The following is a 27,220-nucleotide window of genomic DNA, read 5'->3' as shown; positions in this document are numbered from 1 at the left end:
CCCGACAACTGCACACATCGACCCATACCCCGCCCAGGTTAAGGCCATAGGCATCGACCAGACTCAACACCTAGGAGGCCGAATTCCCCATAGAACTACCTCACAGACCCCCCCCCCCCTTTCCCCCTTGAAAAGACGTCACGAGTCTAGGTCCTTAAAGGCACACAAAGGCCCTCTAACAACACTCAGACAACACATCCCCCACAATAATAAGTTCTGCTTACGACTGAAGAATCAAGCACATGGCTCTTGGATTCGGGTGCGTCCTATCTTGTGACCCCTCATAGATCCCAATTTCGGCAATTTTCAGTTCGGCATTCCGGCTAGGTTTGAGTCGGAAACTCGCAGCACTGTGCTATAATTGGAATCGGCATTGTAGAGCTCAACCTCCTAGGTGGCTCTACACTAGTACTACACGATGTCCAACACATACCTGAGCTCTCAAGATCACTTATTTCGGTCGGACAACTTAACGAAGACAACATCCGTGTTGGCTTCTCTTCAGGAGGGTGGACACTCCACAAGGGGAACCTCCTGCTTGCTGGAGGTCCAAAAGTACATTCCCCATACCCCCCTATATGTCACACTCAAAGAGGATGACTTGTTTCTAGTAGACATTCCAATGTCATCTTTATGGCACTGATGACTCGGACACCTCAGCAAGGCCGACACAACACACTTATCTAGAGTCGGATACATCCCCAAGCTCTCATTCTCAAACCACCAGTTTTGTGAGCACTGCCAATACGGCAAACAGACTGCTACCTCACACCCGACAAGAGAACCGAGAGAGTCAAGTCCTCTTGATTTGGTCCAGTCGGACGTATGTGGCCCAATGCCACATCAGTCTCTCGACGGCTCCTCCTACTTTGTCACCTTCATTGACGACTCGACAAGAAAACTGTGGGCGTATCCGATCATAACCAAAGATCGAGTGTTCACGATCTTTCAAGAGTGGTTTGCAATGGTTGAAAACCAATCAGCGAAAGCTGAAATGCTTAAGATCGGATAATGGTGGAGAATTCCAATTGGACAAATTCCTCAAATTTTGTCGATAGGGTGGCATCATACGAGAGCTCACGACCCCATATAGTCCAGAACAGAACGACGTTGCAGAAAGAATGAATCAGATAATTCAGGAGCGAATTGTCACCATGATGCAACACGTTAGACTATCAAATGATTTCATGGCTGAGGCACTCCTTACTGCAGTGCACATAATTAACATGTCGCTGAGTAGGCCTCAAGGACTTCAAATCCCACAAGGGCTTTGGATCGGCTAGAGGCCGAATTACGAGAAGCTAGGGATTTTTCGCTGTGAAGCATTCACACTTGTGCCTAAGGATGATCACCGAAAACTTGAGCCACGGTCCCGGAAATGTATTTTCCTTGGCTATGGATTAGAAGGCAAATTCAGCTACCGACTCTGGATCCAGAAAAAATAGAAAAATCGTCTGAAGTTTAGACGTTGTTATTAACGAGTCGAAGATGCACAAACCAGCGGAAAGGTCGATTGAAGTTAGAAGAGTCACTTTTTCAGATGCCTTGACTCCTCTTGATGCCCCAACACTCCACACTAGAGCGGCAACACGGCACGCCGCCTCCACAAGACTAGCTGACTTAGAGAGTAGCCTACGTAGCAAACCACAGAGTGGATCGACTACCCAAGAGATGATCATTAGCGATGATCCGGCGGCCCACTCGCCCCTAGAAGGTCTGAACGATTATCTCAGCCATCAGAGAGATACTCTCCTAGAATCTTCTTTACGAATGTCAAGGAGCCCACGTCATACGAAGAAGCATCGGCGTGCACCAATTCGGTCGCCTAGCACTTAACAATGGAGTCGAAGATTAACTCCATCCGGCACAATAAAACATGGGACTTAGTCGAACTACTGAACAACCGACGTGGTCTTCCGTGCAAATGGGTTTATCGACTCAAAGACACGTCGGATTCTGCGTGTCCCAAGTATAAGGCCAAATTAGTCGCGAAGGGTTTCCGACAACAATATGGTATCGACTTTGACGAGATTTTTTCACCAGTGGTGACACAACATGACATTACTCATGCCGTAGGAGTCGTCAGTTGATTCATGCACAACCCAGGCCAATCGCATTGGAATGCAATCAAGCATGTATTCAAATACCTGGTGGGCACACAATATATTGGCATCCTTTTCCATTCGAACAAGAACCTAGGTGTAATCGGTTACACTTACTCGGACTTTGTCGGCTGTGTGGATAGTCAAAAGTTAAAAACCGGAAACTACTTCAAATTCGGCAATGGAGCAATTTTGTGGAAGTCGAAACTTCAGGAGTGCACGGCCACCTCAACGATCGAGGTGGAATACGTAGCCGCGTTCGATGCGGCGAAAGAGGCTCTATGGCTCGATCGACTAGCGTGTACGTTTCGACAAGACGACCCCAATTCGGCTCCAATTGTCTACAACGAAAGTCAAGGTGTTGTTGTTCTATCAAAGAATCCAATTCATCATAACGCCTCCCAGCATATCAACATTTGGTATCATTTGGTTTGGAACTGTGTAACTTTAGGGAAGCTCGACCTTAAGAAGATCTCTACGACTAACAACATATTAGACGGGATGACCAAGTGTCTCGCAACTGATCAATTTCAGTCACTTCAGCACCAAATGGGCTTAAGGAGTATTCAGTCCGATCAAGTCGAACAACAAAGATAACTTTGAGCACTCAGCCTTGACAACCAAACCAGCTTCTGCACTCGAACCAGTCGATTCAGCCTTTGTTTCCTCTCGGTCGTCATTGATTTGACTATAAGTTGATATATTCAAACTTCTCTTTGTATAACTTGTACATCTTGTTTCTTATTACAGTTTTCTCCATAGTGTATATGCCCATTACGGGGGAGTGTGGAATACGGGATTCTAATGGTCATATTCACACTATCCCTTGGACAAACTAGGTTTAAGACAATTCTATAAATATGTCAAAGGGCAGTTGCCCTAACTTAGTTAGCATATAATTGACTTTGTAACCTAGCTCATAAGGTTGTTGCCTCCATTTGTTGTAACTGTGAGTTTCAAATAATATAATTACACATTGTGTGTGTGTGTGTGTGCGTCTCTCTCTCTCTCTCTCTCTCTCTCTCTCTCTCTCTCTCTCTCTCTCTCTCTCTCTTCTTGATCTTGCTCTACCATGCTAACTTGTTGATCTTCTAAGCATAGATGTTCTTGTTTCCGCACTGACGGTCTCAAACTCCAACAAGAGGCTCCCAAATTGAGAAGCCAACTCGTAGCTTTTTGAGTCACAACTAGGACTTCTGATTTGACCATATTTTCGACCACGAGAATGTTCGGATCCTCCGAAATATTTTCAGCCATAGAGCTGACAATGGAAGTTGCACTGTAGAAATTCACTTCCTCCGTTCGGTTGCCCTTTTGCTCACAATTCTGAACCTTTTCATTTTTGGCCTTGAGGACACGACATTCAACTTTGATGTGTCCAGGTTTCTTACAACAATTACACATCTGTGTATCCCTGAACTTGCTTCGACTCTTCGTGTTGGTTGGCATCCATGAAGAACTTCTTCCCCGATTGTTTGGTCGATCACCCAAACTTCCCCGAATTTACATGATTCAGCATCTCTTGCCTAATCATGTATGAATGTCTTTGGATAGGATGGATCTCATAATCTTAGAGTATTTTACGGCTGTAGCCGACACGTCATACAATCGTGACGAAGGTTTCCCACGAATGTGGAACAATGCCCATTAACAATAGAGCTTTCAACTTGTCGTCAATCGTCATTCCTTGAGCCAAAATTTGGGAGATTATGCCTCCAGGCGTCTTTGGATAGGATGGAGCTCATAATCTCAGAGTATTTTATGGTCGTAGCCGACACGTCATACAATCGTGACGAAGGTTTCCCACGAAGGTGGAAGAGTGCCCATTAACAATAGAGCTTTCAACTCATCATCAATCGTCATTCCTTGAGCCAAAATTTGGGAGATTATGCCTTCATTCAAGTGAGTCATAAGTGAATCGGATTCTTTCATCCGAAGGTTGTAAAGGCGTCGAATCAAATATATCTTTATTGTGGCCACCCTTTTCTCGTAAGTGTTTGATAATGTTTTCCGTAGCTCATAAGCTATCATACATGATTGAACGATGTAATATACGGATTCGGACAAATGCATCTAAATGGTAACATGCACTTTTGATCCAACTTTATCCACTCATTCGACTTGTATTCTTCTGGAGCTTTCTCATTTTCGATCAAGTTGATCTGTCCCCTCACGATCAGATAGTCTTGCATCCTTCCGGAAGTTGAAGTTGGTGTCGTCAAATTTTCGAAGCCTCGTTTCCGATGAGCTGGATGTCGAAGCCATTTCGACAAGGGTTGAGTAGTTTGTAGTTATGCTCGTAGTGAATATGACCAAAAGGGAGGTATGACCGTATCTAGTCTACCCGAAGTGCATTCTAACCAAAGTGAGCACGAAATGGAACAAGCAATGCTTCTTTCTATCACAAAGTACAATTTTGCAGTTGTAAATGACGACCAACAACGAACAAACCTTGCTCTGATACCAAATGTTGGGAATGATCACCTTGTGTTCTTTACAATATGATGATCTAGTCTACAATAATGGTACACATTGTGCACTTGAAGAAACAAGTAGAATAGAATTAATGGAACTTAAGAGGTCTGAGACAACTAGCAAGAAGAGAGAGGGAGAAAAACAGAGAGGCACAAAATACAAACTTTGTATTAACAAAAGAACCAACAACGCCATTACAAACTAGTTACAAAGTTGGTTATATACTAACCAAACTAGGGCAAATGCCCTTTATGCTATTTACAAGAATAACCTAACCTAGTTTGTCCAATGGGGTAATGTGAATACGTCCATTATATGATTGTATTCGATAATTAGATGGTAATGAAAACTTTCTTGATTACAACTCTAAGCGCCTAATGATAGTTGGGACGCTACTTGCTAGCTGGTCTCAAGCACAACTATCTTCGAGGGAAATTTTTTATGTATATGCAACTATCATCGTAGGAAAAAACAAAAAAGAACTATGTATGACCCCTATAGACAACAACCCACTTGTATGTGAGCCTAGGATCAATGGAAAGTGATTAACACACAACTTCTATTTCACAATCTCACATCAAATAGGCAAACACTCCTCCCTTTTGTAAACCAGAAAAAAGTAAATATATATTTATTGTTTGTAGATTGAGAGAGGAAAAATACCTCTTGAAAAAGTGTTGAAATGTGACTAAGAAATGGAAAAGTAGGTTCTTACAACAACAAGAATGTTGTGAAGGTTACCTCACCTTGCTGAAAGTTCTTGCAACAACATACACAGAGGGAAAAAGAAACAATTTCTACCACTTTGACGCATAGAAGTCTAGGTCGGCTCCCTTCGAAGTGTTGCACCAAAACCTTCTCTCGTGTTTCGTTGGTGAATCGGTGCCCTATGCTTGTTCCGTCTGATAAACTAGGACCAACTACATGTTTTCTAAAGCTTTATGCTTCCTTTTGTGCCTTCCTATGTATGTGCCAAGTGGTTGTTCACCACATCATTCATAGGGGGAATTTGTTGATATCTTGTGGTAGTGTTGTGTATGGACATGTAGGTTGCTCGCGTCTTTTACCCTCACCATGAGGTTTTTTACCCTAGCCTATATGTATTATTTTTCTATCTTCTTAGATTAGAATGGAAGTTACATTTCACTTTTTTTGTTTTTCCCTCTCAGATTTCTTTACACAAGGCATCACAACAAAACATTTGTTACCTAACATATGGAAGCACAAACTCTTCCACCATCCACATCATACAACGTACCTCACATTTTCTCTTATGTGAGATCAAGCATTCGATACATGCAAGGGGAAATTTGTACATACACATTTTGCTAACCGTCTATAGTACTACAATGCCTCACCTTTGATCATGTTTTTGTTTTCGTCACATTGCAGATCCAATCCTATACCTCCACACATTTCCATCACAAACACAATGCATACTCTCAATTACAACATTCATTTGCAAACTTCTCGAGTACATAGATATTATAGCTTCCATACAAGTTAGCTCACATTCTCTTCAATCACTCCACAATAAAGCACCACCTTCAAGCATGCTCATATCTGCTTTCACCACATATACCTCCACACATTTCTCCCACACTTAAATCACAACATTCAGTTGAAAAATTCTCGAGCAGACCCCAAAGATAGTGTGAAAGTGTTTCACTTTTGGTCTCAATATGGATAATAAGAAAATCTATCTATCAGGCATGGCTATAGCCTACTGGAATTTCAAATACAACAAAGTACAATAATCTATCTATTATGTATGGCTACATAGCCTACTGGAATTACAAATATGACAAAGTAAAACAATTATACACAATCTTCTAGGATCTGGGGCTTGAACACTTGACCTTCTACTCTCCTATTGGACAACCCTTCCAATTGAACTACATCCATCTCAAATGTATGTGAGAATAATCTTCTACTCTTTGTCTTCCCCTATCTCTCTTTCTCAAATGTATTTAGCATGACTCAATGGAATAAGAAATGTATTTTAATATCTTTCTTGATTACATCAGCGTTAGCATTCACAAAACTTGAATACAATTTCACATTTGAACATGATATCTGAATTACTTAGAAAAAACATGTTCTCAAATGGCATGCCCAAGCATTAGGTCATAAACCAGTATACTACAGCCATAAAATAGAGCTTCCAATGAATATAGCTATTTCAAGACTATCATGTCAATAAACTCATCTTTCCTCCATTTCATCTCCTGCAACAGCACCAGGGAAATATTCCGATCCTCGGACATGAACTGTATAGCAAGCTATTATATACAGTGAAAATTAAGCAGCAAACATAGATCGATCAGTAATAAATCTAACAATTTCAAAACTTTCAATTTCAGTTTGTTCACTAAATATTACAATTCTTCTCATTACTTGGGATCTTTCGTTATCAAATCAATATGAACATGTCAATAAATTATCAACATTGCATTAAAAACATTTTATATGAGGGCAAGGGCTTCTATATATATGACTTTCATTTTGTGCAAAAATGAAAAATTATCATGGCAATCAGTTAAACAATGATAAAAGCTTCTATAATGCAAAGCTCATGTTATGAACAAAAAACATTATGACAAAAGGAACTTGCAGAGTTAACATATGAAAGAAACTCACTGTTCTCAATCTTCATTAGACTTTGAAGCATGACTTCCATTTTTTGCTTCATTTCCCACGAATCGTCTACCTCTTGAGCAATAAGGGTCAACCTCATATACAAAGACCTCACGAAATTACAAATCTCCTTGGCGAAAACTATCTCACCTTCTGTCACGCAACTTATGGCCAACCTCATAAGTTCTCCAGTTAGATCACCAATCTATGGTAGTCAAAACATAATGCAAAAAACGTATTGCTTTACCAAACCAATCTTTAAACAATTATTCCGTTATTCAAATATTTGGGACTTTTGAAAATATCAGTTATTTAGATATTAAAAAATATACATACCCCAAGGAGATAATCCAACAGATTCAACTTGAAAGCATTGTCAGATGCATCTTTAAGATCCAAGAAACTGTTATTCACATCATCCAATGTAAGAAGTTTCCCTGTTTTACAAAATTCCAGAAATGTTGCTGCCTCCACATATTCCTGGACCTACCAAGAAACAAAAGACATAAATTCCGTCATAAAAATCATTCTAGCTTTTGTTTTTGTGTAAAAGTTTTGTTGCTGAATGAAACTAAAAACTGAAATATTGGGTTACAAAAAGAAAGAAGAAACAAAGAAAGATATATTAATGTCTTTTAAGACACCAAAATGGCCTATAAGACCAAATATGAGATTACATATTAAGTGGTACCCTCATTGAGAACAAATCAAAATAAAATAAATGTTACTAAGTAAACATAAATGTAAATGAGATAAAAAGAAACTACAGAATCTTATTATTGGCACATGTAACATTCTCAAGTCAGAAATATTATAAATTTTGTCTTCGAAAGATCTCTAGCATAGACCGATCCAGAATGGAGAGGTCTCTGAAGCAAGGGAAGCACCTGTTATGGCGGGAGATAATGGCCTTCATCTGTTGATGACAAGGATGGTGAGATCGTGGACCATAGGGCCGGGACCTACGTGCATGACAAATTGCTATTGTCTGATCTATTGTAACCCATTTGTTATGTCCTTGTCGGGAGCCCATTTATGTAGCCCTTGATTGACTTGTAACATGAATAGAAGTGATGGGACTAAAGAAAATTGTGATTGTTCTTTGTTGATGAGCTTGTGTGGGTTTACTTTTGTCCTTCAACAACTTTTCCTAGTGTCTCTTGAGTTCTAGCAAGAAAAGTCCCAAGCACCATTGGTCCTCATATTCCATTAACTTGCATAGTTGGCCAAAGCCTTTGCTTAAAGAGGCAATGGTATCTCATTCTTATTTCATAAAAAACACTACAATGACAAACATGTGTTCTTCAAATTCCACTCCTTGATGACACAATTGCCAAATTCATTCTTCTAGAGGTATCCCTATATTTTGCCTACCTCAATCTCCAACTGATGTGATGAAGTTCATAGTTGCCCTATCACACTGTGCAACACATAGGATAGATGTATGTCCATGCAAAATGGCCTGATGATAAATCCATACTCCGATGTGTGTAAAACGTGTCTTGTTGTGGCCAATCTTCCTACCAAAGGTGATATTTTGGGGCTCATCCATGTTATCTTGTTTTCCAAGTTAATAATATCAGTTCAGATCACTATATCCTTTTTCACTTTGGCCATATTTAGCATTTCCTCATACCAACAATGAAGGTCTTCATGTTCACCTAGTTGTTTTAATGATATAAGTGCCAAACCTTGAGCCCCTTCATTTAGGGGGCTCTTGAAGCCATTGGATACATGTAACTATTCAGAATAATGCCTCAATGATGGGCTGCTCTCATCTCTACCTGGGTTATATCATAGGCCACGAATGTTTTAATCCTTATCACGTGGGCAATCATTGAGAATAAAGATCATAAATATTTCCAATCGTTTGCCTTGTTAAGACTCAGTCCCCACATTTCTGCTCCATAGAGGAGAGTTGGTGTCAAAAGTTTATCAAACAGCTACAGTTTAAGTTCATGACCCCATACCAACAATGAAGGTCTTCATGTTCACCTAGTTGTTTTAATGATATAAGTGCCAAACCTTGAGCCCCTTCATTTAGGGGGCTCTTGAAGCCATTGGATACATGTAACTATTCAGAATAATGCCTCAATGATGGGCTGCTCTCATCTCTACCTGGGTTATATCATAGGCCACGAATGTTTTAATCCTTATCACGTGGGCAATCATTGAGAATAAAGGTCATAAATATTTCCAATCGTTTGCCTTGTTAAGACTCGGTGCCCACATTTCTGCTCCATAGAGGAGAGTTGGTGTCAAAAGTTTATCAAACAGCTACAGTTTAAGTTCATGACTCTTGAAACTGCAAATGTGCAAATAAAGCGCTGCATATCCACACAAAACTTTGGCCCAAGCAGCCTCCTATGAATGTTACGTGTAGGTACATGTAGGAGTGTGCCAATGCAACCTTTTACTCTCCCAAGAAGAAATATGGTTCTTATATTGCCATGCTTGAGTGGTGTTAAACACCATTGCTTTAGTTTTATCCATGTTTATTGACAAACCTTTGCCCGTACAATATACTCTTAAGGCGTTTAGATGTCTTTGTAATCCCTCCGGAGTGTTGGAAATCAGCACAATATCATCAGCATATACTAGTATTTGTATGACTATACCCACTAGGCATACTCCCAAACCCCCAAATTTCTTTATGTAATGTGATACCTCCTCAATATAGAGACTGACAAGGGTGATAGATAGTAGGCATCCTTGTTTTACTCAAATTGTACTAGCCACAGCCTCTGACAAACCATTGGGAGACCACTTTGCCTAACATGGATACATAGGGTGCCTAATTCCCCATTACATATCTATAGGGACACCAAGGGCTTCTCATCGTGGCATAGGTTGAGCACATGGCAGTGTCAAAGGCTTTTCAGAAATCCAAAAAGCAGCAATAAATCCTCTTATGATGGCTCTATCTTCCCCAATAAGGGCTCAGAGGGTCAATAGGTGATCCAAAGCACTGAACCCCTTCTGAAAGCCTGGTTGTCCAGCTGAAAGGCGGCCATTTTGCCCTGCCCATATACTCAATTCTGACTCTACGATCAAACCATAAAGTTTAGCCAAGTAATGGCTAATCATGATTGTCCTATAGTTGCTTGGCATCATGGAGTCTCCACTCTTGAGGATTGGCACTATGGTATGTTCTGACCATCTAGTAGGGAAGCCTTCACGCAGCTCTATTAAAGATGTGTACTTGCAATGGGAGCAAGGTGTCACGGGCATAGATAAAGTACTCACCTACCAATCCATGATGATCCTGGGCCTCCTTAAATTGTAGCCAATCAATGGCATTTCTAACATTTTGTGGAGTAAAAACGGTGGATTCACATGGATGTGAGCCATGTGGGTGGGGGAGATGGGGTACCTGGGGATAGCATATAATACCATTGCATATTCATGCCAACCTATGTGAGGTCAGTTGTGAGTAGGTTGCCCCTTAGAGTGCACATTTTCTGATAGCACCCCAAATGAGGAGTAGCTATTGTGCAAACCGACCATATGGGTTGATGAGGTGTCAATGTGAGAAACCATAGATGAGTAGGACAGAATGTATTTAGGAAAGAGGGAAGTAGGGTAATAGGATTAACTAGTCAGATCGACTAGAATAATATTCTCTATTGGCAAGTTAAGATGTACTTAGTCTTTAAGCATATGCCATTGACTTTACATAAGTACTATTTAGCACTAGCTTGTATCTAGGGAGCTGGGACATATTAAATGACAAGTCAGTCGACAAGAAAGGAATATCCCCACTACTATCAACTGACTTGCATATTCAATGTGACACTAAGACCAAACAAAGAATATAAATATCCGCCATCTTTGTCTTACACAATGGCTGCGACTATTTTCTGTCCCCACTAATTTTGTGGTCGACTAGTCCAGATCCCATCTAAGCTCTAAGGTGTGAGAGCATGGGTGGACTACCATTGTCAGTTACGCTCATATATAATAGAAAGTTTGTTTTCAGATATACATCTCTATGAATGTAACTCGATATGCCTATCTAATCGATTCTCAATACTTCTAACATCCCTCATTAAACATTTTCCGTGATATTTTATATGGTCCTAGGAATAAGCGACACACGTGCTCTTCAAATTTAAATAAATACAATCTCTTCTTCTTCCTCACGAGGTGTTGGAAGGCTGCTGTTGTTGTTTGTGGGTTTCAATATCCCAAGTTACTTCATGCTGCAAGCATTTCCTTGTAGCATGACATTTCTCATCATACCAACTATTTTGTATCACATCACCAAGTTTGGGTGCATTGCCTGTTGTATGGGGAAAGACATTTGTGTTTGCTTTATGCAATGACTTCATCTAGGGATGTGGAAGGATCCAAATCTGGCATGCCATTATATTCTCCAAAACTATACACATCAATTGTCTCCTGAGTAAATTGGTATTTAACCAGCCCACTCTCCTTCTCAGCATATACATCACTTGTGCATCCATAAATCACATCAAAGCATAGATATGCATGATCTGCTGCCAAGCCAATAGGTCTACCATATATAGTGAACTCAATTATTTCAGGTAAAAATATCGATGGGAGTTGGTATGTTGTTACCAAACACAGAGACAAGAAGCAATAGAGGCTTTAGAGGAGTGGCTATGCTTTACAAAAAGAAGCTCCATAATAGAGTGTATGTTGTTCATAAGGATGTAGAGGCACATATATGTAGATACGAATCAAAAGAGGGGATTTTAGGGAACTATATATTGCAATTTGCTACTTTCCATCTGCCTAATCAAGCTTTGCACCTCTTGGAGAATCACCATATCTACCATTATATGAGGATATCATAAGATTTGTTACAATGGGGGGCATAATACTATTAGGAGACTTCAATGCAAGAACTAAGGATGAACAAACAACTATGCTTGACACCACTGAGGCTGTTTATGGACAAGTTATGCCAGATGAGGTTGTTCTAAAGAGACAAGATCAAGATATGAGTGAAGTAACGGAATATGGCAAACACTTTCCAGCCTTGGGAAGTGCACATGGATTTGTGATATATAACGGATTGTCACAATGACCCAGATCAGATGCTTTGAAACGTTGGAACCCAAAAGGAGGAGCAAGCACAATTGATTACCTAATGGGAGATAACATCTGGGAGTTTACTCGCTATGCATTGGTGGGTCTCTATATACATAGCAATATTTGTGTTATTGAAGGTAACATCAAAATACCTGGCATTTGTCCTTAGAGAGCCATTGCAATTCCATATAGTCATGTGTATAGTTTCATAGGCCATACACCATCATGCGGCTCTCTTCTTTGTAATAATGACCTTACCATCTCTATTCCTTATATTTTTGTGTCGAGCACTCATGGCACATTTTCTTTGTGATGTGCCACTTGGGTTGGAGTGTGGTCATCGTCTAAATATATTGCCACCCTTTAGTACCCTTCTTTTGGATAGGAAAGCTCTATTTTTTACCATATCAGTAAAGTTGATGATCCGGTCTTTAGCTCTAGACTCATCCCTTCCCACCCTCCATGCCGAAGCAAATGGAATAGCTGATGCCCCAATCTTTGTTCCGAGATTCTTGGCATCTTCTTGTGATGCTTCCTTTCTCAGCCAACCAACCATGCATACATGTAATGCACGAGCTTTCCTCTTGGCCTATTCTTCTAATGAAGCATTCATCAATTCCATCTTATCCATTGATGTTCCTTTTTGCTTTGTCACTACCTCTATCGAGGGAGTGTTTGCTTTAATTTCTTCTTGAGCATGTTCAGCTTGAGCTTTGGTATCTTTGGCCATCGATACCCATGTTTGTCTTTCCTGACTTACATTGGCTTTAACTGTGGAGATGCAATTTTCCACTGCTTCTTGTCCTTTTTCTAAATAAACGTCTATAGCTACTAATTCAATCTTATTTGAGGATATTTTATCTTTTAGGTATTGCACCATGTCATCCTTGAGCTCTAAGTTTGATTTCTTGATAAGGCTTGTGATGTCCTTTTGTATGGCTTCTAATAACTCCATCTTCAAAGAGACATGAAACTCTGTTTTCTATTTCTCTATCTCCATGTTCATTTCATCTCTTAATGATCTTTCTATATTGCCTCTCATAAGATTGATCTCTAGCATAATCAAATGATGCAATAGATCATCTTTCCCCTCTAATTTTATATTGACATTGAATGAAACCTGCATTTTGGGTGTTGGCGCTACCTAGGGTACTTCCATCCCATCCTTTTCTTCTATGATATCTACGTGGAGTCTTCCATGGATCTAGACCATCTTCGTCGTTGTTGAGATCCATATCTTCATTCATTGTCCATTTGGAATCCATGGTGTTCTATAGTTAGGATATCGGGTACATGGGATGGTCAGAGAAATGCAAAGGGCAGAGGGAACAGTTGGAAGCCAAGAACACAGGAATTAGGCAAAGAGGACACAGAGATTAGCCAAACATTGCAGAAAACGCAAAGGACAAGACATTGCAGAAAAGGCAGAGGACACAGAGATCAGGCCAACATTTCAGATAACCAGAGGATACAGAGATTAGGGCAACATTGCAGAAAATGCAGAGAGAGAGAGAGAGAGTAAAGGAAAAGAAAAAAAAAAGAGAAATATGTAATTCTTAAAATACCCCTGGTGAATATGCTTTTCGAAATTTCCAGAATTCAGCACCCTGCAGTTCCTTTGCAACACGCATCACATGATCAGATCGGACTGCTGCGAGGTCTTTCTCTGCCTGCTCTAACACTGCATCTCTATTATTTGAATTCAATCTGTAACATCCACACTGATTTTTACCACTTCATATCCCTTACATTTTATGAGAATGTTGAGATAAATAAATTTAAAAGATTATCAATCTCATAGGCTACTTTACTTGCATATTATTTCTATGGAACCCATCAAATATTTTTGCAACCACTTTGACTGATCTTTCATTGATTATGATAAATGAAACTAACAAACTATGATAATATATACTGACTTATCCAGAAACTAAAGGAATATGATCATTCAGTTTCGTTATGCTCGTTACACATGGATACACCAGAAGGAATGGTTCTTGTGCATTCTGAGTGTTTATAGACCATGCTGGCTTAGTAAGGGATGGGTTTTAAGATTCCAACCAGCTGATAACCTCAATTCTGAGGGATTTGGTTGAGTTAGAGAGTATATCCTCTATTTTTCAGTCATAGAAAACCATCAAGTTGCCATTCTGAAGGTACATTCTTTTAGAGAGTACATTCTGAAGAGATAGTACATACTCTCTCTTCTCCTTTTTAGTTACAAAAAAACCATCACAGTTGCCATTCTGAAGGTTTACAAAAGTAGTATGTTGATGCATGTATTTGAACAATTAAAGCATTTACTTGTTTGATTAGAGGCGATAATCCTAACATACTCTTTTGCACATTATTCAATGGGGTAATGGATGCTAGATTACATTTGATGTTGGGATTACTGCTTGAGCACACTGGAATTACCATTGTGAAGTTACTGCATTGATATGCTATAGCCAGAGACACGCCATTCTATCCACCTCTTTAGGCCTATTAGGAGTATTATCCCCTCCCTTTGTCCTTTTCTCCATGACCCAAATCCTCATTTAATTACTGATTTGGCTCATGAAGACAACTCCAGATCTGGAGCGAATTACTCTTCCCTAACCAGCCAGGTATAACCAACCCTATTATAGAGAATACAACAAACTAAATGTTCACTTATATGTCTCAGGCTGCAAATATGCAGAGTCATATAACAAAAGCTTCCAGCACCCATACTAGAAATACAACATATTGAATATTCTATATGGATGCATCATTTGAAGATTTAATTTAAGAAAATAAACCAGTGACTCACCTATGAACTTGGAAAATAACTTTTTTGCTATACATGGTCACATCTCTGCTCGCTTTCACCAATCTCTCTCGTTTTTCATGCTAATACCATAAAACTGCTCTTGTTAGTGCACAATCAACAGCAAGAAAATCAAATGTTGAAGAATATACCATCAAACTCATATAACAACAAATCAAATAGAACAAGATGGCTGACACCTAAATTTACACAAACGAGAGAGAAGGTTGGCAACATAATGTTCAAATATTCTCATTGAATCACATATATACACAAATATGAAGTGTATCTGCATAGGAGACCAACGAGAAGGTTGGCAACAAGTGGATATTTTAGACAACAGAGTGACGTTGACATCACAAGAATGAAAGAAATAAGGAGAGTTGCCAAGTTTCATGCCCCTGAGGGGGCATAGGTGAACAACAATTCAAAGAAATCAGAGGTACGCATATCCATCAATGGATGCTACTTGGCCAGCATGCATGGCATTGCCACTTAAACATTCAAAGTTCTTCCAAATGTAAAAGGATAGGCAGTAACTCAAGTTTTCTGGAATACAATTATATAAATATTATTCTCCTATACTCTCTGTACTCTCAGTCTACACTCTCAATCAATCTCTTTTATTAATAGGATCTGGTGTTTGAGTGCACCTGCAAACACAATTCATGATAGCGGATAAACTCACTCCCAAACAAAATAGAGGAACTGGACAAAGTGAAAGAAGAAAAACAGCCATGCACTTTACGGAAGCAATCATCAAATAGCTCCATATACCAATGGGAACACCACATGTTTCTCCATGAATTTAATAATGCTTTTTTTATGACTTAGAACATCTTTCTGAAAACTGAAACTTCTAGATTCTTTCTGTCATTTGGCATCCCATAGTAGAATGTGCTGTACTGGATGTATTAGAGGATATTCATTCTACCTTTACACCTCCCTCTTGAAGTGGATATACATACACTCTAAGAGAGTCCCCTAGGTCAAAGGCAAACCCAAGAGCATTATCTTGAATGCACGGGACTAGATACAAAAAGATCAAACTGGACATCCTTAACAGCCTAAAAGACAGTGAATCATTGGCTTCTAGCCTCAACTCCAAAATGTGCAAATATTCTTCCATCCTCATTTCCATGATAAGAGAAGTCCCACATAACATGGTTTCAAGAATTACAATTCTAAGCTTTTGCATCCATGACAATTAATGGAATATACACACAGACACATCTCCAAGTAATATATTCCTATGCAACACCACGAAAAGTATGTGAGCTTGAAGTACATTACAAAGACTTTGCATATTCGAAACACAAGTCATACTAAAGAAAAAAATATCGTGAACATAATGCTAAATTGATATAGCAAGTATTAAGCTAAAATTTTCTGATCTTATCCTACAATCACCTACAAGTCATGCCATCCTGAATTTAAAACATGTGTTACTTACCATGGCAGTCAAAGTTTCTGCATACTGTTCAAATGGCTCCCTGAAGGCACTATTAGTAAACATAGTTCTTTGCTTCTTATCTGCGATTAAACACAGGTAATTTTATCATAAAAAGACAAAAAGGAGTTGATATAAGATCAAACTAAACATCACCTCAGTGGATGCACCTGGATCCACAAAAAAAAGTTACAACTCTCTTAATCACAAGAATTTGGCACGCGCTCATAGACAGCAATCAAAGTGCAATTCATGTCTGACATGTTCCTAAACCACAATGATAAAAATTTGAATTTTTTGGTGAAGAATCATTTAATGACTGAGAAGCCCCATAGAGCGCCAACAATAACACTTCTTTATTGCTCTAGGATCTCCTATCTTTTGCTATAACATAATCTTAATTCAGAGCTAATGTTTTAACTTTCACACAGCTTATTTTTCCCCTCTTCTTCAAATTCTCTCGAATTATCTACTATGTGTCATTATTTACTCTTCTCAATTCTATGTCAATCAGTTGCTCACAAGGCCTTGTTACAGTCGTGAAATGCAACAACATGAAAACTGTTCTTTCCTTTAAAAAACATGCAGTACCTACTTTACTATTAAAAAACTTGAACAAAGTTCTACCAAGTGGTTAAATTATTCCTTTTCAGCATCATGTTTCAGCCCAATGTTTCTCTTTTTCGTCTAAGCGTTAATCTTTTCCAACTTGTTCGCCATCCGCACTATTTTCTTCTCCTTCAAGTATTTTTCCAGTTACTCTTATACGTATCAATGTGCTCTTATATCTCCTGGATGAAACCAAGATTCTATTATCAAGAGTACAAACAAATTAAGGCATATCTTCTCTTTCTCATCCTGACACAGAATTTAGAGCCATTGGAAGTGTTTGGTTCCTTCAAAATCCAAGTGATGTGGATTGTGTAGACAATTGCTCTAGAATAAAAAATCCATCTCCATAATTGGGTTATTTGAATGTGAAGTTATGGTTAGAGACAAACAAGAGATCATCTTGATTGTTTTGTGAGAATGCTTGTAGAAGTTGGGCTTTACTCCTATAATCATCCACTTGTCATAATCATACAAAAGGCCAAACATCACTTGGAGGGACTTGAACCCATGGCCTCTATCATCGACGTCCCAAACCTTAGGCATTAGGGCTCTATGATCCTAGCATTTCACATGTAGCATTGTAACATTATCATAAACATCATTTGAAGGGACTTTAAACACCTTTCCACATTATATCCCTTAAATGTTATGTTGAGCCTAACACAACCGAAGCATCTCACTATGTTTGATCCAAAATCTGACTAACTTTCAATGACTATGAGTTGGGATTGAAACAAGCATGTGAGTACAAGGACTCTGCATGAGAATACTGTAGGCACGCTAAAAAACCTTGAGAAGTTATACGTCTACAGTAAAAAGGAGAGAGGGAAAAACCCAAAACTTGAAACACTAATCCCAAAACCCTAAAAGAAACAAGAACCCAGAATACATGCAAAGAAAAAAACCTACCATCTGAAGAGCAAGAAGAAACCCTAAAGTGACCGTAAAAAAATAAATTTTAAAAAAACACATGTGCGAAACACTAAAAGACGGGTAACAATACCTAAAATTAGGATGCATGACAATGGGAAGAAACCATAGCTAGCAAGAAGAAAACTGAGAGGGAACAGGGGAGGTCAGGGCGATACTAACCGACAAGTGCCATTGTTGATGATGATGATGAAGATGAAGATGAAGATGAAGATGAAGATGAAGATGATGATAATGATGAGGACGAGGATTTTGATGTGGCAAGAGCACTGCTCGTGGAAGCGAAGAAAGCAGAAGCGATAGGCCGGGACACAGCAGCACACCTCATAGCTCTCTGTGCTTCTCACATGATGATGGTCATGGTCATGGGTCATGGTCATGGTCATGCGTCATGGGTCATGGTCATGGGTCATGGTCATGGTCATGGTCATGGGTCATGGGTCATGGGTCATGGTCATGGTTGATGGTGATTTTGATGGCTCATGAATCATGATGATGACTATGAGTGATTTTGATTTTGATGGGTGATGGTGGCTCCTTACTAACTACATATGTACTACCAAGAATTTAAGAGGGCAAGTGAGGGAATCGCGGGTGCGTTCCATCTCCACCGTCCAATGTGGATAAAAACACACATTACATATAAGAGTCATGGCACTCCCGATTTCTAACCCATTTGCCATGTTATGGACCTCCTTTGGTATAATAAAGAACCTATAGCTAACAAGCTCTGATGGACTAGCCTTGGACTTATAATATGCTTGCTTACGCATGCTCATTCATGCCACATGCCTTGCACACCCAACATCAAATCGGTCATCCTTGCAACAACTTATGACATTGGAGTGTGCTGGCAAATGGTACACATCCGACCTGCTACATGGTACATGACCACTATGAGGTCCATACATTGAAATGGCCAGTGTCTCATTGTCAACCCCATCATTCATTCTAATGTCCACATGGAATGTACACCCACATCGACGTGTGCACCTACGTCGTCAAATAGGTCATCCTTGCAACAACTTATGACATTGGAGTGTGCTGGCAAATGGTACACATCCGACCTGCTACATGGTACATGACCACTATGAGGTCCATACATTGAAATGGCCAGTGTCTCATTGTCAACCCCATCATTCATTCTAATGTCCACATGGAATGTACACCCACATCGACGTGTGCACCTACGTCGACAAGTGGAATTAGACGCAAGTCGAGATGTCCCAGCATATGACAACTATACCTAGTCACACACATACCCTTCTTGACTCCTTTCCTTAAGCGTGTATGATACTTGGTTTGCAAATTTGTGACCGCAACATCTAACTAGTGGGTTTCTACCTTGATCACTTCTATGGGTAGGGTCTTGTTATATTTGGCCATGCTCGATCCCAAACCTTCATTCGACACCATTTGGCAACCACAAATTCTAATGAGTGCTTTTACGTACTCCGTTGTGATGCCATAATCATGTACATGAGTCACGTAATCCTACTTTAACTCTTTAAGAGTCTTTGAAAATGTATGATGTGATGCGTCACCATGTGACGCTAATACTACCTCCTCCATTTCTCGACATATATTACTTGAAGATTAGGTGATGCCTTAAGGTAGATTGCACTCTCATTCTCGAGTATGAGACGACTCTTCATGCGCCTCCATGCATGGAGATTGAGAGGTGCACCCCTTGCGACATCATGTAATGCTTCTAATGTTACCTTAACTTGTCCCGATAAATCTTTAACCATCAAATCATATGCACCTCTTGAGAATGCAAAATACTGACAGGAACTACACGCTCCGTTACTCAACGCTCGGCCACAACCGAGCCTAGAATAAAACAAAGAAAAGAAAAAAACAGGGAATGAAACACAACACGATTGAGAAAAGAGTACACAGGATGTTTACGTGGAAAACCCAAACTCGGGAAAAACCACGGCAACCCACAGACCGCGAACTATCACTATGTCAGAATGTACAATAAGAAAGCACCGAGGCCACGACCTCGAGCTTGCTATCTTCGCCACAGGCGGCGGTTACAATCAGAGGCAACGACCTCTTCCTCTCTCTCTCACTCTCTCTGTACACAGTTGCGCGCTCTAATCTTGCGCCAACAAGAATGACAACAACAACACTCTAAGGTTTGCCCTAAGTCATATTTATACTAGCCCCGATGGACTCTTAGAAAACATATTTATGGATATGTCCCTTCATCCGGTGAGCACTCCTCACCGGGCCTGCATCATCCGACGCTTGCTGGGAACTCGTCATCCGGTTCTCACCGGGTCTGCACCATCCGACTCTCCGTAGTCGGGTACTCGTCATCCGGTTCTCACCGGGTCTGCACCATCCGGCTCTCCGTAGCTGGGTACTCGTCATCCGGTTCTCACCGAGTCTTCCATGGCTGGGTATTCCTCATCCAGTTTCGGCCTCGGCCGAGTTTGCTCATTAGTACTATTCTTCTCACTTCCCATCCAGAGGGACCTGTTTCCTAACAAATACTTGGGGGGGACAATACATGAAGGGATCCACCGCCTCATCCTCATGATCGGAATCAGATGACTCAAAAGGCATCTCCAATTCATCCTTAGATACAAACGATGTACTGGACGACCATGATGTATCCTCCAATTCATCGTCCAACATGGCAAAGACAACACGATGCATTGTGCTCTCCATAGATGGTTGTGGTCGATTACTATGGTGATTGAAGTGAGCGAATACAATGTGATCGAGAATGCCAGTGATTGAGGTGAATGAAGTGAATGTGTCGATTATGCCAATGAATAAAGTGAATGAATTCAAATGAATGCCAATTATTGAAGTTCAAATGAATTCAATGTGATCGATAATGCACATGAATGAAGTGGATGATTTCAGTTTCTTCAATGATTTAGTTCAAGAATAATTTCAACACTTCGAGAATGATTTCAGCTCTTAGTGAATGCTCGAGAATGCCACTTGTTCGTGAATGATTTATGTGGTTTGATTAATCACTACGGTGAATGAAATCAGTGCGAGTGGTTAATAGACTGTGAATGAAGTGAATGATTTCAGCTCTTAGTGAATGAGTTCACCTCTTAGTGCATGCTAGTGACTTTGGTGAATCAATTTAGTGTGATCGTTAGTATGATCGTTGCAACGCCATTATTTCACGTAGTTGGGCACCTACCTATTAATGAGTTGGGCTCCCTTCTTTGATATGAGTCGGGCTCCCCATTAATCAGTTGGGCTCCCTCTTTTGATATGAGCCAGGCTCCTCATTAATGAGTCGGGCTCCTCATTGGAAAAATTGGAATGTTGAAATTAGTTAAGCTTCCAAGTGATATATACCGTTACTTGATTTTTGAGGATTTTGAACATAATCTTCAACTCCCCATATAACATTATTGTAGATTACTTTGTGTACCTTAGTGCAGTGTTCACATAGCCTATATTCTTCATTATTGACTTACTAGGGTGTATGCAACCAAGAAGACCCCCAACCAAGAAACAAGCTTTTACTAAAGCATTGCATACACAGTTTATATAGGTATGAATCTAAAAGCGTAAAAAATAGAAGGCTTAATCCATTATCTCAAACTCATCAACTCATGGCATTCCACATTGAATAAGATTCACATTGAGTCATATACAACCAAAATGAGATTCAAATATTTATTTGATGTTACAAAATTAACCATATTGATATGGCCAAGAATATACAAAAAAGGTTGGTCGCCTTGATTCCAAAATACAAAAAGGTTGGCAGCCTTGGTTCCAGAATATACAAAAAAGGTTGGTAACTGCATTAGATAGTACATCGAGATCATATATTTGATGTTACAAAGTACAACTCCAAATGATTGGAATGAAAACATATTCCTGTTCAGGGACCCAAGTGAGTATGTTTTCTACCTTATCACTTTGCTCTACTAGTTGTACCCATAATGGATCAACAATATGAAACCGCGCGTTGATCTCAAGGGGTAGCGAGTACTCCATCCATAAGTGAAAGAGGGCCATTGTCCACGTGGATGCCATCTCCCCTACAGTGCACAACGAACATAGTTCTACCTTAGTCAAAAAGACTGCTAGATCTAGTCTTCGGCAAGCCACCTGAAACCTGTTTATTAGGCTAGATTAGCAAGTATAAAAAAACCATGAAGTTAACTCTTGATCTCATGCCCCCACCATAACCACATACCTAGTGAACTTATTTCTTGTTGTGTTATCCCATGTTTTCGTGATTGTCCCAGGACCAACAAAGACAATCCCAATGTCCTCACACTCATCTGTGTCAGATGATGTAATGTCCTGCAATTTGGATGGGTCCACTTTAGCCTTGCGAATTTAGATTTTCGGCCTCCTTGGTTGTTAGATTTTCAATTCTGATAATTGGTCCCAACTAACATCAGTCTCTACATTTGCCACATCTTCTGGCATGGGAAACCCATGATTCTTACACTGAAATTCATACATAAGATTCACACATAAGATTCACACTAGATTTAGACTCACATAAGATGCATACATAATCATTTACCATACTTACATAAGATTCAGATACAACCAATATCTTCAACTTCAAAATTTCCATCTGTTCCCCCCGTCATACATGGCCATCTCTTGGCTGATGAATTGGGCAATGAAATCAGCCTTGTTGGATGTTCGAAGTGTGTCCGAAGTGGCTTTGAAGATTTTAATCGCTCTTACAACTTCCTCATGTACGATTGGCATGATCTATTGTACTTTAGCTTCGGATCCAAAAAACGCCTTATCGATCGCAGTCTTTCGTAGTTGCTAAAGAATGAGGTGGTTGTGCTCTTCATGGAGGTCAATTGCTCTTCTTCCTATATCTTCAACCCCCGAGGCAACCCCCGAGGCAATATTACACAAATGCCATGTGCCTTCTGTAAGTGAGCCTCCGTCTCAGCTTTCTTACGAAACCATCATGCCTCTTTTCTACATGAATCTCCAACGATACATGTGCGACATTTGATACTTGTTGAGTCTCTTCCACATTTGAAGAGGTACATAGGGTCCACTACAACATTGGCATGACATTTGCATTAGAAAAACCCAATATATACTTTCTTCAATAATGATTACAAGAATGTACATCAACTCACCATTTAGTTTGACATCTTCAACAAATGGCCCCATGTCGTGTATGGGGTTCGTATCCATGTTTGAGTCATTCATAGGCTTTTCAGTAATGATGTTTTCTCTATCCATATCGTTGGATTTGGGGCACCTAGCGCCCTTTCTTACAAAAACCTTAAACCATCATTCAAGTTAACACAAAAACATCACTATTTATACACAATATATAGTTGAGAAATGATTCAAGCCATACCTCCCTTCATAGGGTATTGTTTCACCCCAATCCGCATCGAAGTCTATGAAGGTCTTGGACTGACTAGCCATCTGTACAAACCACATGCCATTTTCAATAACCGCCAATATGTCCATTCCATTCAAGTTCAAATTTCACAATCCAAGCACACTAAGAAATCGTCATATGCATGTAACAATTTTGTATTAATATAGCTAAATAATTGGTGGAAACAAGTCCATATATAATAACATATGAAATATTCAATGGAGAAATGTGGAACACGCAAGGTGTCTCCAATAGCATTTCGAATATGGCATATGAGAAGCAAAAAGAAAAAGGGATACAAAAGAAGCCCATGAAATCAGAGACACCACACAAACATGTTATTCATGGTGATTCAAATACATTGCATATTAAAATGTTTGAAATATATCAATTTTCAAATCCTACTTTGATTACAACGCCTATTGTATGTCTAAAACCATATTTGAGAACCTAGTCCTCTTAATAAGATGCCGATATAGAGTGGAAGAATTCAAACATTTAGAATATGGCATATGAGAAACAAATGGTTCCATATTCAAACATGATTTCCATATTTCGACAGATCAAGTGGAAGAATTCAAATATTTAGAATATGCAAGCACACATACATATATGTTATTCATTGGCTATAATGGCATGTCCTCATGGTCATTGTATCTATGCCTACAATGCTTAACTAATCTCTACTACATAATTTTATCATTGTCATCATCCAATAGGAAAATAACAAACCTATGATGTGTATCCACATCAGTGTGCTCGAAATAATTGCATTCCTACGTATGTAAACATGAATACATAAGTGTTCAAGATAATCATACCTTGTGTTGTAACTAAGTATTGGTGATAATCAATGTTTGAGCAAACATATTTTGTGTTGCTTTGAGCTTAGTTTCGTTTGGTGGAAAACAATGAAAATGGGTTGAAAGAAAATACAAAAATGTTGTTTCTAATTCAACATTTCTTCATATTGATGGTGAAATTATAACAATGCATTTATATGATACATTTGAAAAATGGAACAACTAAGTCTCTCACCATGTTAGAATATGAAACCATGTGATCAAATGTAAATGAAAAAAACCCCTAAACGATGTAAAAAATAAAAATAACCATGAAAATACATACCTATTATTGTCTTCTTTTTGCAGATTGAATGTAGGTGGTTGGAAAGTGTTTGTTGGCAGAAATTGTGCTCCTCTCGGATTTTGGTGGAAAGTGGTGCTCCTCTCTGATTCTTCCCTCCAAATAACCTAAAACTCTCTTTTCAAAATAGGTTCAAAATGAGTGATTCAGGGTTTTTATAGTCAATGCTCATTAATTATGAGTGGGGCTCCTAGCCCGACTCTTGATTAATGAGTGGGGCTCCTTTTGACAGAGTCAGGCTCCTAATGACAGAGGTTGTCAGGTAGCGGGGTTCCTTTTGATAGAGTCGGGCTCCTAGTGACAGAGGTTGTCAGACAACGAGGCTCCTAGTCGGGTTCCCCAATAAGTGACGATTTCTTCACGCATTTTTTTCCCACATCGGACGGTGCAGATTGCACGTGCCCTTGGCTGAGCGACCTGCACCATCCCTCTCCACGATTCACTCACTTTCCCTCTTCAATTTTTGGAGGTATTTAGACACGTCGATGATGGTGTTTTTGATGGTCATGGTCATGGTCTGGGTCATGGGTCATGGGCCATGGTCAAGGGTGATGGTATGGATCATGGTGGATGGTCAAGGATGATGGTATGGATCATGGTGGATAGTCAAGGGTGATGGTCATGGTCATGGGGTTCCGAGAGTTTGGAGACCTTCGATCGCTCAGTCAGTCGATCGCTACTTGATCCTTGCATTCTTTATCCTCCTCTCGTTAAATCCCTTGTTCATCACTTTTCTCATGTCTCGTGCTTGGCCACTCACATCGTAGAGGATCCATGCATATACTGATCATGGTGAATGAATCACCCCATCCCAACCTTACGATGCCCTTATCAGTATTTCGAATCAATGCCATCGATAACTAGTGGATCCCCAGATCATATGGTTCATATGCATGGAATCGTTATTATTTGACCTAGCAAGAATAAAAAGGCTAGAAGACTGATTCTCCCACGCGAACTGAATCCCCCAATCAAGGCCAATCATCCTAACAAGAAGTTTACGTGCACCCCATATGGTACAAACATCAAATCATTGGAAGAGTAGTGAACCAAGACATATTCATGCCCTCTATCGTAGGTAGAAGGTGGATGCACATGTTACATGTGCACGAATGTTTTATTGGTCTATTTCTAGCCTTCATTAATTAACTCTCGAGCACACGTTAAATGCATAGTGGCATGGATATCCCATCTACGTCTTGTTGTACTCATTATCAAACTAGAGATGATGTCAAAGTATTGATGCAACTCATTTGAAAGTGGTCGAAATCTCCTTCAATTATATCATTCGGGTCGACATGATTGTCGTTCTCTACATTTACAAATAAAGAGTTTATTGCATCATACTATACTATGTACCTAATGTCATATTTGTTGAGGAAATTTAACAAATAGTTATGTAACGGGGTTATTCAATAGGTATATGAGCATGAATCTAGGCAATCATTTTGAATGACAAAAATGTGCTCCTGATTTCTTGATCATAAAAACTATGAAACATATGGCGTGCTTTCAATAGCGTATGATGATGGTCACACTCCTTGTTCTATACATGTTATACAAAGAAATGTGTGTAGAAGTTTCCTTACTTTCAATTAGAGTTTATTACTAAAATCCATCAAAGGCAATGTTGATGAAGTAGGAAGACGCTCTAGAATCAAGCAAATCTTATGCATGTATCAAGATAGAACCAAAATGGAGGTATATCTCGAACTTGCACCTGCCCCATTGTTGTTGAGTTGTTGGAGCCAAGTGAAATTGGGTAATGTCAAATGTTGTCATTTTACTATAATTTCTAGAGGACTTTGACTATATTTTCTTAATGGGGTTGTTTTTCATGTACCCTCCCTCATACAATGGCGAACAAGATGATAATGGCACTACAATAAAGACAAACGTTAATGATCCAAATTAGGCATGATTGATCTCCATAGCGATGTGGGTATCGATGGAGGACATTGAGCTTGATATAGTAGTTGGGACTAACATCTACAATCATATTATTGGTGTGTTTCATGCAAGGAATGGAAACCCCTGGGTCACACACTCTTCTTGACCAAATTCAGAAAAATGATTATCGCATTTGACTACTTGTGAGATTTCTTACATCAACAAGTTGGCTCTGAAAACTTTAATAGGAGGTTCTTTATATCATTGGGCTTGTGTCCAATTGGGTCAAGGTCATAGAGGGTTGTTGTATACTAAAGGGTATTGTGAATGGAGAACAATGTGGGTAGGTTGAAGAAGATTATTGCGAGAGATCATCCAACACAAGAATTGATTGCTTGAGAAAGAGTAAAAAACGGAAAACAATTAGAATCACCAATTGAAGAGCTAATAAAAGGGATGAAGGATTTGCATATGAGGTTCGCCATGTTAAAGAAAGCAAAAAACTTGAGTCAACAAAAGCCTAATGAAAGCCAAAAAGAAAACTTCACTCACCAATGCATATGGTGTAATAACACTAATAATCGCAATAGGGATTGCAAGAGTCATCAAGAAGCTCTCCATGGAAATATGATCTTCTATCAAGATGGGAAGATTCTTTTGTGACCAATTTTGGGAAAAACATAATGAAAAAGTTATAGCGGACATTGAATCCAAGAAAATATACACAATTTACTACTCTGCAACATCTAGGTTAAGGTGAT

General features: G+C 39.4%; 1 protein-coding gene across 2 annotated transcripts; it reads right to left on the bottom strand.

The window, feature by feature from the left end:
* Positions 1–6,566: 6,566 nt before the first annotated feature.
* On the bottom strand, positions 6,567–18,417 carry LOC147856950 (Translin family protein). 2 transcript variants are annotated; one of them, XM_087328967.1, is made up of 8 exons: positions 18,218–18,273; positions 16,670–16,780; positions 16,517–16,596; positions 15,067–15,146; positions 13,838–13,979; positions 7,551–7,700; positions 7,218–7,419; positions 6,567–6,859 (listed from the first exon to the last, which is right to left on the bottom strand). In XM_087328967.1, the coding sequence occupies exons 3-8, from the start codon at positions 16,577–16,579 to the stop codon at positions 6,783–6,785; spliced, it is 714 nt and encodes a 237-aa protein (XP_087185093.1). In that variant the 5' UTR covers positions 16,580–16,596; positions 16,670–16,780; positions 18,218–18,273; the 3' UTR covers positions 6,567–6,782. The 2 variants fall into 2 exon arrangements, with proteins under 2 accessions (XP_087185093.1, XP_087185092.1); XM_087328966.1 differs by lacking the exon at positions 16,670–16,780 and having other exon boundaries at positions 18,218–18,417.
* Positions 18,418–27,220: the final 8,803 nt, after the last annotated feature.

The sequence above is a fragment of the Azolla caroliniana genome, unplaced genomic scaffold (genome assembly GCF_043228905.1).
Source record: "Azolla caroliniana isolate FFs.n. ecotype wild unplaced genomic scaffold, voAzoCaro1.0.p SCAF_12, whole genome shotgun sequence".
In the NCBI taxonomy this organism is placed as follows: Eukaryota; Viridiplantae; Streptophyta; class Polypodiopsida; order Salviniales; family Salviniaceae; genus Azolla; species Azolla caroliniana.
This window is presented reverse-complemented; position numbering and strand designations above follow the sequence as displayed.

Coding starts and splice junctions, on each gene's coding strand:
- LOC147856950 (XM_087328966.1), bottom strand. CDS start 18,383: ATGAGGTGTGCTGCTGTGTCCCGGCCTATCGCTTCTGCTTTCTTCGCT. Junction 13,980..15,066: donor GTTATTTTCCAAGTTCATAG/GTGAGTCACTGG, acceptor TGGATGTTACAG/ATTGAATTCAAATAATAGAG. Junction 6,860..7,217: donor TCTAATGAAGATTGAGAACA/GTGAGTTTCTTT, acceptor TGTATATAATAG/CTTGCTATACAGTTCATGTC.